General features: G+C 45.0%; 1 protein-coding gene across 1 annotated transcript; it reads left to right on the top strand.

The window, feature by feature from the left end:
- The first annotated feature begins 1,038 nt into the window (after positions 1 to 1,038).
- LOC126493054 (leukocyte immunoglobulin-like receptor subfamily B member 3) lies at positions 1,039 to 8,300 on the top strand. The gene is made up of 9 exons (XM_050129814.1): positions 1,039 to 1,072; positions 1,241 to 1,276; positions 1,456 to 1,740; positions 1,880 to 2,185; positions 3,181 to 3,465; positions 3,592 to 3,897; positions 4,105 to 4,401; positions 4,641 to 4,943; positions 8,200 to 8,300. The coding sequence occupies exons 1-9, from the start codon at positions 1,039 to 1,041 to the stop codon at positions 8,298 to 8,300; spliced, it is 1,953 nt and encodes a 650-aa protein (XP_049985771.1).
- The last annotated feature ends 2,199 nt before the right edge of the window (positions 8,301 to 10,499 follow it).

Consider the following 10,499-nt stretch of genomic DNA (forward strand, 5'->3'; position numbering starts at 1 on the left):
GGAGTAGCTCAGCAATACTGGGGGTCGATCAGGCCTGCTCCCAAGGATGTCACTTGCTTGGGGCTTCTCTCACTGAGGTTACTGACTTGGGGCTGCTCCAGCAGAGGCCACTGGATCAGGCCTACTCCAGTGGAGGTTGCTGACTCAGGCCTGCTCACAGGGATGTCCCTGGCTCAGGCCTGCTCTGATGGAAGTCACTGGCTCAGGTCTGTTTTGGGGGAGATCCCTGGCTTGATCCTGGTTCTGCAGAGGTCTCTGACTCAGGCCTACTCCATTGGCAATTGCTTCCTTGTACCAGATCCTATGGGAGTCACTGCCTCAGGCATGCTCCAGCAGAGGTTACTGACTGGGGCCTGTTCCCACAGATGACTGTGGGTCGGGCCTGCTTTGGCAGAGGTCTCAGGTCTCTGGCTTGGACCCATTCCCACAGAGGTCTCTGGCTCGGGCCTGCTTCCCTGGGGGTCTCTCCCTCATACCTGCTCCTATAGAGGCCCAGTTCAAGGGCCTGTTCTGGCAGAGGTCACTGGCTCAGGCCGGTTCCCTTTGCAGTCGCTCCTTTTTACCTGCTCCTGTGGAGGTCGCTGCCGCAGGGACTATAAATATTATGTCATGCAAATGTACAGAGTGAGACCCTTCATATAAGCCTTCAAATATTTTTAATATGAAGAAATAATTCACATAAAATGTGAAAAAGGAATAAAGAAAAATCACATGAAAACTTCTATTTCTTATGTGTAATAATCATGCATGGCTGCTATCACCTGGCCCTGACAAAGATGAGGACAAATGAGACAGACTCTGATGAGGTTATGGAAATGTTATCCATCTAATATTGACTGAAGAGTCTATAGCCTGACCTAGTCACAGCCTTGGGGAAGTCAGAGCCTGCTGCCTAAGGAGGACAGTTCCCCTTCCTGTGTGACTGCTGAAACACAACCATATCAGGAGGATTGCTTGCCTTCAGAATCCACACCCTCTGTCTCCTGTTCCTCCAAGCTCTGCCCATAAACAAACTTGCAGCTTCCAGGAGGAGATGCCATGACCTTCACCTTCAAAGCCCTGCTCTGTATAGGTGAGGGTGAGATGTGGAGATAGGGAGGAGATAGTGTGTTCTGGGATTAATGCTCCACAGCCCAGCACTGGCCCATCGGGAAACCCCAGGGTCTCAGGAGGTTCTTCAGTGGGAAGGAGCTGCCCAAGTTTCATGGACAAACCTCTCACAGAGAACTTTTTTTTCCAGGACTTACTCTGAGTCTCCGGATCCCAGTGCTGGCAGGTGAGTGAGTGTCTGCAGATGTTGTGGTATTCACTTTTCATCATTCCTGGAACCATGCCTTGACAGTGAGGATGAAAAACAACACATGTGTCCTTGTCCTGGTGATGGCTGAGGGTTAGGGATGGAGGCTGAAATCTGAGGGTGGATGTTCTGGATGTTACTTGTTCATTTCCTTGCAGGGGCCTTCCCTAAGCCTATTCTCAGAATACAGCCAGACTCTGTGGTCTACAAGCAGACTAAAGTAACCTTCTTGTGTGAGGGTACAACAGAAGTCAAAGAGTACCGCCTGTATAAAGATGGATACAAATATTTAAGGACCACAGGGATTCCACAGAATCCTAGGGGCAAGACAGAATTCTCAATCTCAAAAATAGGCCCTGAAGAAGCAGGGAGATACAGCTGTCAATACAGGACCCGTCATGGATGGTCAGAGTACAGTGATTCCTTGGAGCTGGTGGTGACAGGTGAGAGGAAACTCGGTGCCTCCAGACTCAGGATTGACTGTCAAGACATGGTTGTGTGCACAGGGATGAGCCCCCACTCACAGTCCTACAGGATAATGAAGTCCGAAAGACATTTAACTGACTCCTCCTTCTCTCCTAGGAATCTACGGGAAACCCAGTCTGTCAGTTCAGCCCAGTCCTGTGGTGAGTGAAGGAAGCCTGCTCACCTTCCAGTGTATCTCAGGGAAGCAATATGACAGGTTTGTTCTGACTAAGGAAGGACCACAGAAGCTCTCCTGGATGCTGGATTCAAAGTATAACCACTCTACTCAGCAGTACCAGGCAATGTTCTCTGTGGGCCCTGTGACCTCCAGCCAAAGGTGGACATTCAGGTGCTACAACTTTAACAAGAACAGCCCATTGCTGTGGTCAGAACCTAGTGAGCCCCTGGAGCTCCTGTTTTCAGGTAAGGAATCCCAGGTTCTCCCCTAGGATGATGTTGAAGTTATATAGGTTCTCAGGGATGTCTTGGTGTGTGGTGTATTGAGGAGTCAGGGATCCTGAGCCCATTGACACAGAGCATGGAAGGCAGCAGGACACAAGATCCAGAATCCATGACAGACTAAACAGACAGTGGCAGCAAAATCCAGGAGGTCCAGGACAGAGAAGAATCTTCATGGTGCCTGCTGTTACTCTGGATCAGTCCCTGTACTGTTTACAAGAGGTCAGAGAAGCCCACAGAAGAGAGGAAGAAAGGGTTGTAGGAGCCAGAGCACTCATGACACCAGGAGAACATGGCCCACACAATCAACTAAGCAGGGGTTATGAGGGCTCACAGACATTGAAACAGCAACGAAACAGTGTGCATGACTGCTCTAGACCCTCTGCACACATGCTATAGCTGTTTGCCTTGGGTTCTCTTTTGTTTTGTTTTGTTTTGTTTTGTTTTGTTTTGTTTTGTTTTCTAGAGAGGGACTGGGTAGCCCTGTCTAAGGTCTTGGACGTCACTCAGTAGACTAGGCTGGCCTTGAACTCACAGAGATCTACCTGCAACTGCCTCCCAAGTCCAGGGATTAAAGGTGTGCACCACCACTGCCTGACTAGTTTAGGGTATTTGTTAAACTCAAAACAATTGAACTGGGGAAGTCTCTGACTCTTCTGCTTGCACATGGGATCTTTTTCCTTTTACTGGGCTGCATTGTCCACCTTAATGTGCAGTGTGTGACTAGTCTTATTGCATGAGGTTATTCCTTGTTTTGTTAATATCACTGGGAAGTCTGCTCTTTTCTGAAGCAGAACAGAAGAGCAGCGGATCTAGGAGAGAGGAGAGATGGGGATGCTGCTGTCAGTGTGTACTGTATGACAGAAGAATAAATTTAAAAGAAAAAAGTGTCAATGGCAAGTGTGCCTTTCTCTGTGTCATTCTCAGACAGAACCATCTCCTTCTTTCCTTTCTTACAGGGACCCTCCACAAACCCACCATCCAGGCTGAGCCAGGATCTGTGATCACCTCAGGAAGTCCCATGGATATCTGGTGTCAGGGGACACTGGATGCAGAAATCTATGTTCTGCATAAAGATGGAAGCCAAAAACCCTGGGGCATACAAATACCTCAGAAACCTGAGAACAAGGCCAAGTTCTCCATTTCTAATGTCACATATCAACTTGCAGGACAGTATCACTGTTATTCTTACAGTTTGGAAGGCTGGTCAGAACGTAGTGATACTCTGGAACTGGTAGTGACAGGTGAGGGGACAGGCAGGGTCTCAGCCCCAGGCTCTGCTCTCAGGAGTATTCCCCTCCCACAGCCTAGGCTTACAGAACATTGTGACTGTGTGAGTCCATGTAACAGTCTGCCTCCTTCTGTCCTAGGAATCTACAACATTAAATCCCACCTGACAGCCCTGCCCAGCCCTGTGGTGTCCTCAGGAGGGAAAATGACTCTCCAATGTGTCTCAAGGGAGAGATATGACAAGTTCATTCTCACAAAGGAAGATCAGAAGTTCCTCAGTTCCTTGGACTCACAATATATACGCAGTATTAGGCAATACCAAACTTTGTTCTCTATAGATCGTGTAACACCAGACCACAGAGGGACATTCAGATGTTATGGTTTCTACAAGGATACTCTACAGTTATGGTCAGTACCCAGTGAACCCCTGGAAATACACATCTCTGGTGAGTCATCCCCATCTTGACCAATCATTTTTTTCGATACCCTAAGACCTTAGCCCTGGAAGTGTCCAAAGTGAAATAGGAAGAACCTGGTTGCTGAGCCAGAGCCCCACTCCTGGGTAGAAGTAGTGATGTGTGCAGGGCAGGAGGGGAGAGGAAGTGCTTGGTAAAAACCAGCTCCTCCATCACTAGCCTGTCATCTTCCTCTAGGCCTGTCTAAGAAGCCCTCCCTACTGACTCACCAAGGCCATATCCTGGATCCTGGAAAGAGCCTCACCCTGCAGTGTTGCTCTGACATCAAATATGACAGATTTGCCCTGTACAAATTGGGGGGAGCTGACTTCATCCAGCGTGATGGCCAGTGGACCCAGGCTGGTCTCTCCTTGGCCAACTTCACATTGGGCCTTGTGAGTAAGTCTACCAGAGGCCAGTACAGATGCTATGGTAAACACAACCTCTCCTCTGAGTGGTCAGCCTCCAGTGACCCTCTGGACATCCTGATCACAGGTAAGGAACTAAACAGATTCCCTTGGGTACCTAAACTCTACATAAATTCGCATGGGGGAGTTAAGGATGTGAGGGCTGGGGGTGAAGGACAGGAATCTTATTCAGGAACAGATGCAGAGACAAGGGAGTAGGAGAGGGGCTCAGACAAAGAAGAGAGTCCAAGATGTTCATGGCAGACCCAGGTGAGGTATCAGCTCAGAACACTGAAGGCCATCTCTCATCAACTCCCTTCTCTTTAGGGCAGTTTCCTGTCAAGCCTTCCCTCTCAGCAAAGCCTAACTCCACAGTACACTCAGGAGACAATGTGACCCTGCTGTGCCAATCATCATACAAAGTAGACACTTTCATTCTGTCCAAGGAGGGAGCAGCCCACCAATCCCAGCAATTAAAAGCAAAGTTCCAAGTTTGGGAGTTCCAGGCAGAATTCTCCATGAGTGCTGTGACCTCTGACTTCTCAGGCACCTACAGGTGCTATGGTTCTGAAGACACTTCTCTCTACCTGTTGTCATATGCCAGTGCCCCTGTGGAGCTCACTGTCTCAGGTGGAGTGACCCAGAACTCTCAGGGTGATTTTCAAACCAAACCCTAGGAAAGCCTTTGTCTTGGGTGGGAGTAAGGGGACACCAGAAAGGGTCAGTCAGAAGGTGGATGCCAGCAGCAGTCTTTCAAATAATGTCCATTCCATTTTCTGTTGCAATCTGGGTTTGGAATAGACAGTATAAAGATTTTGGGGAGGTTACAAGGGAGAAAAAGAAGAATGAGCACAGGCAGATCCCTGGGTTAGCATCTAAACCTCACTGTCCTCCTGTTCTTTTTCCTAGATCCCATTAGAGCCTGCAGTCTGCCACCTCTAAGGCCCACACAATCAGCTGGTGAGTATCAGGCACCTCAGTACAGGGAGTATGCTCCATACCCAGGTAATCTGCCAGCTCTTAGCTCAGAAAAGTCATTTCTCTGTCACTTCAGCTTGTGAATTTGAGAGGCAAACAGAGACCCTAACAGAGCCACCAGAAGCCCAGGATTTAATTTGTGCTGCAGAAGGTGGCATTCAGAGAGATGGTTAGGCTCATTGTAGTTCACAAAGATAAGTAGAAAAGGAGACCCAGATACTCACCTCCTCTTCCAGCCACTAAGTCATGAGATCACCTTTCTCAGCTATATGGAATCAGGCCCCAGAAGGGTATGTAAAGACCCCATTGTAATGTGGGGTTTTAATACAAAATAGCTGGTTATGTGTTTGAAACAGCTGCTTTTAGCGATGCTGACTTAGACAAATCTTCCTGTTTCTGGACTGCTGCTAACCACGATGCAAGAGCTGGCTCTTTAGAAACTATTCCCAATGGCGGGGTGCCCTGTTCAGCCTTGAGGCTGGGGTAGGAGGAATTTGGTCCTGCCTCAATGTGATATGTCAAGCTTTGTCAGTTTGCATGGGAGTCCTTATCCCATATGAATGGAAATGAAGGAGCAGGGGATGGGGGTGTGGGAGCAGAACAGAAAAGAGGTTGGGGAGGGAACAGGAAAAGAAGTAGGAGGAGAAACTGATTGATATGTAAAATAAAGTTCCAAAAGTGATGAGAATGGGGAGTGTGGCCCAGACCTTGAAGTTTCTTTCAGTGCTGGCCATGGCTGTAACTTCTCCTGACAAAATACTCCTCTATAACTTGGTTCTCTGTGGATCTGTCCCACAGTGCAAGTGGCATGTGCAAGCATGAGGCACAGGGCCATGGCAGAGCATTCAGCCTCATTCTTGCTAGCTCGTAGGGCATAGTTGTGGTATTCTCCAATGCATTCTGTGACCTCCAATATCAGGGATTCCTATCAATGAATGGATACCTCAACTCATCTATGTATCTGTTATTATGTGACAGTACCATTGTGAAACTCATGGTCCCAGATGAGCTAATCCAGATCCTTAAGAGATGAGGGGGGAGGGTGTCTAAGCATCCTCCATTTACAGCAATTATTGACTAGGATTGAGTAACAAAAGATGCAGAGAGGCAACCAGATGGATATTAACTCTCATGATGGTAGAGTCCAACATGGATATTTCCAGGAATGCTCATGACAAACCCTGCTAAAGGAACTGAGAAGGATTCAGGAAGTCTGAAAGAGCATCTAGGAGAAGTCACAGACAGATATATGCTACTAAGCAGAAACCAGGCCTCAGTGACAACCTCTACTCATCACCCGACACTTACCAGTATTTATAGACCCATACTGGATGAGCATCCATGGCCCACAGTGTCTCCAGGGGAGGAGGAAGCCTTGCTGTAATAAGTAAAAATCCTGCTATATTTTCCTTCTCCTCAAAACAGATCCAAATCCATAGCTCAATTCTACAAGACAGAATGCTTCAGGAGAGTCTGACCATAACTATGGTCATATTAAGCAAAAACAAAATCCAGCAGTCTCAGTCAAATTCTATTGTTTGTGAAGTCTGTGACATTTCACTTCAGAATGAAATAAAGAAAATGAGACTGGATGAGTTCACCTTATTTTGTGAGCTGGCAGCTAAGAATGTTTTCTGCCTGCCCTCAGTGTGCTATCTGAAAAAGAGAAGATTTGGGGATAGGACCTGCAGGAACTCTCCACCATGGACCTTTGGGTCTCCTAAAGTGGTGGGAGACCTGCACCACCCTCTCTTCACACTGTAGCCTGTCCCGTTTGTCTTGATAATGGCTATTTGAAACATGACAAAAGTAAGGATTAGATATGTCAGTCTTGGGACCTATGCTTAGTGTCAGACAGCCATGCCCTGGGAACACTGTTAAGACCTAGTGACTACAATGTACTCTTTCATGGTTCACAAACACACTCACACACACAAACACACCACCACCATCATTACACCTTTTGAGAGCCAAGACTGCAAAACCCTCTTCATGACTCTTCTCTACATCTTGGTCCTCCATTACTCATATAATATGTGAAAAAGCAGATGGTGATGCATATGTATCAGAAAAATGTACTTCTGGATGAGCTGCGGATCGAGAAATTTCTTGGTCTGATGTGGGAAGGAACATCTGGGTAAATTTAGTAACAAAAGACAGGTTCTCAACCTTAGCAGAAACTGTATCTCATCTCTGAAATTATAACCCACTACTGGTCCCTGGGTACTCAGAAGAGATCAGGGTAATATTCAGATCAAAGGAGAAATGGGAGTATCTAAGTATGGCAATCAAACAAACGCACATTAAGCAAAAACACACATTTGGGAAATCATCTCATACTGATGATGTACGCCCAGACAGTCATTGCTGAATTCACCAGAGAAACCATATTCAGAATGGTCCTGTGGCTGTTCAGAGCAGTGACTCAGAATCGATGTCAGTAATATCTTGACAATGTATTCTACTCTGAATTTCCTGTTTTCACTGCTTTACAGTGTCATTGAAGAAACTAATAAGAGAGCCCAGCTATACCAAGTGAAATATTCATTCCAGAACTTCATTAGTTTATACGATGAAAATGATGGGTATTTATATTAAGTGAGAAAGTGACACACAAAAGAAACCCTCAGGTCTCTTAGGCACACCCACATTATATGCTTCTTCTGTTCTCAGGATCAGCTGAAACTACCAGTCCATCCTAACATGCCCAAACTCAAGACAATTGAATAAAGAGATTTCAGACTCAAAGCACTGAAAACATAGGGCTCAAGTTTTGTACAGGGAATGTAGGGGCCCTGGGTGTACATTCAGTTATCTGGAAACATTTAGTTATCTTGGGGACTTTTAGTTATCTTGAAGGAATTTTCACCAACACTAACTTCTGTAACTTCTTTATCCACAACCACAGCCTCAGAAAAACAGGACCACACAGCGGAGAATCTCATTAGGATGGGATTTGCTGCCATGATCTTCATAGTCCTTGGGATTCTGGTCTTTGAGGCTTGGTGAATCCAGAGACAGAGCCAGTGTGCAGCTGGGAAGTAACCAGAAGAAAAGGAAGTATATATTTCAAGGTCCCAGAGTCTAGGAAATAAATTTGATAATCCAAGTTTTCTGGGGAAAAAAAATCTGTTTCTTACTTTGAAGAATTGTTGTGAGAGATTATCCAGGGAGCAAATGTGTTTTGGGTATTTTGCTTATGTTTTGATGAGACCCTTCCTCAGCAAATAAATGTATATTCCTCCATATACTGGAGGCATTTGCTGACTGAACTGACTTTTTTCTGAATAAATATAGTGAGGGAATATACTGTTCCATGTGTTTGCCTTGCATCCTCATTTCTGTACATTTCTAGTCCCCTCCCTCTCATGTGTCATTTTTCATTTTTTATACACTGCTACATTCCCCATGGCAGGAGGCTCTGTCTGTTGGACTAGAAACAAGAAGGGTACCTCAATAACAAAAATGATGAGTCAAGTCAGAGACCAGAATTCAAAGTTACTCTTCCTATGTTGCCCAAAACTCTTTCCATGACCCTCCAACCTTTCAGTCTTCAACACATGTTCTTCATGGAGTTCCTCTTGAAATATGAAGTCAAATTTACCACACTGGTGGGACAGGATAACCTGGCAAATTAATGTGGGCAGGACTTTGAAGGTGTTTTCTAATACAAAGTCCTGATTTGTGACATTTCCTGACCACTGTAAATATTCCCATCAAAGACACCTTTCCAACAGCAATGTAACATCACAGGAGTGAGGGTGTAGAATGATGCATTAAATGGATGTGCTTTTCACTTCATTTCCCACTGTTTCTTTCTCATATCTGCAAAAGGAATTAGCTAGCATATCCAACCATCCCAGAATTCTCTTTGCTAGGATGGCTTATCATACAATGATTCAGAATTTCTACATAGACAACCATGTAATCTTCAATCAATGATAGGAGTATTTATTTCTCTCTCTCAATTTAGCTTTAATGAAATGCTCCTTTACTTTACTTTTGCTTATGTATTAGCTAAGGCTTCAAGTACAAAGCTGAGAATTGTGAAGAGAGGAGATTCTGTTACCTTCTTCAGAATTTAATGCATGTCTCTGTTTTCTCATCATCCGATATGCTAACTTTGGTGTTTTGGTATATGAGATAATTCTTACTCTAGAGGTCTCTGCTGCTAATTTCCTGTGAATGTCTATGACAAGTGGTGGTAGTACACTAACAAATGCTAGCTCTGCGTTAAAAACCATCTCCATTGTGTATGTCTTTAATTTTCTCCTTGTTGCTATCATCAACACCATATAGTGTTGAATTTTTAATGGGATTTACAAAACTGGAAAGTTCCATCTATTCTTTCATGAGGTGTTATTTCTATTTGATAATACATTCTCTTGGGTAACATGGTATAGTCTGAAGTATTCACGCTCAGTAAATTTTTTCACAGAAACATCATAGAATACTTAGCAAAGTCTCATGAATATGATATCACAGAGTACTTGCTCTTAACAAACAAGAAAAGAATATTTGCTCTTCAGGACAGTCTTTAGATGGCCCATGAACTACATTTTTGTACATTTTGTATCTCTGTTCATGTGATGTTTTAGCCTATAATTTGTTTCATCTAGTTCATTTGTCTTGGTTTACACTTAGGTAATGTTGCTCTTACAACATGACTTAGGTTATATGATCCATTCTCTAGACCTGAGTGTCCATTATTTGGATAGTCTGAACTCAATTTCTTCTTCTACTTGATTCTTTTCTTTTGTTTTCCTTTGCTTTGTGTTTTTGTTGTTGTTGCTGTTATTGTGGGTTTTTTTTTTTGATAAAAGGTCTCTATAGGGAGCCATGACTGTTCTAGAATTCACTATGCAGACATGGTCGGTCTGGAACTCACAGATATCCAGCTTCCCCAGTCACTGAAGGACTGGACTAAAAATGATGTGACACCACAGTTGGCAGATGAGCAGACCTTGGGGGACTACACTTCTCCACACCACTTTACTCTGTCCTCATGGAGAATATTTCCTGGACCTGTCATACTTTCATCTGACTCTGGAAGGCTCATGAAGGGTCCTGGTCTGAATTCATTATGTCTAGAGTGAACTATAGAAATTGATGCTCTACGGGGAAGACTTTGGACTTTCCACAGGGCAGGGAACCCTGACTGCTCTTCAGACTGGAGAGGGAGGGGGAGAGGAATGGGGGGAGGGGGAG

This window comes from Alexandromys fortis, unplaced genomic scaffold, assembly GCF_014885135.2.
Source record: "Alexandromys fortis isolate MF-2015 unplaced genomic scaffold, M_Fortis_MF-2015_v1.1 scaffold_282, whole genome shotgun sequence".
In the NCBI taxonomy this organism is placed as follows: Eukaryota; Metazoa; Chordata; class Mammalia; order Rodentia; family Cricetidae; genus Alexandromys; species Alexandromys fortis.

Excerpts from the sequence above, each read along its gene's own strand:
- LOC126493054 (XM_050129814.1), top strand. The coding sequence starts at position 1,039 with ATGACCTTCACCTTCAAAGCCCTGCTCTGTATAG. Across the intron at positions 2,186-3,180 it reads CCTGGAGCTCCTGTTTTCAG|GGACCCTCCACAAACCCACC; the intron begins GTAAGGAATCCC and ends CCTTTCTTACAG. Across the intron at positions 4,944-8,199 it reads TGTGGAGCTCACTGTCTCAG|CCTCAGAAAAACAGGACCAC; the intron begins GTGGAGTGACCC and ends CCACAACCACAG.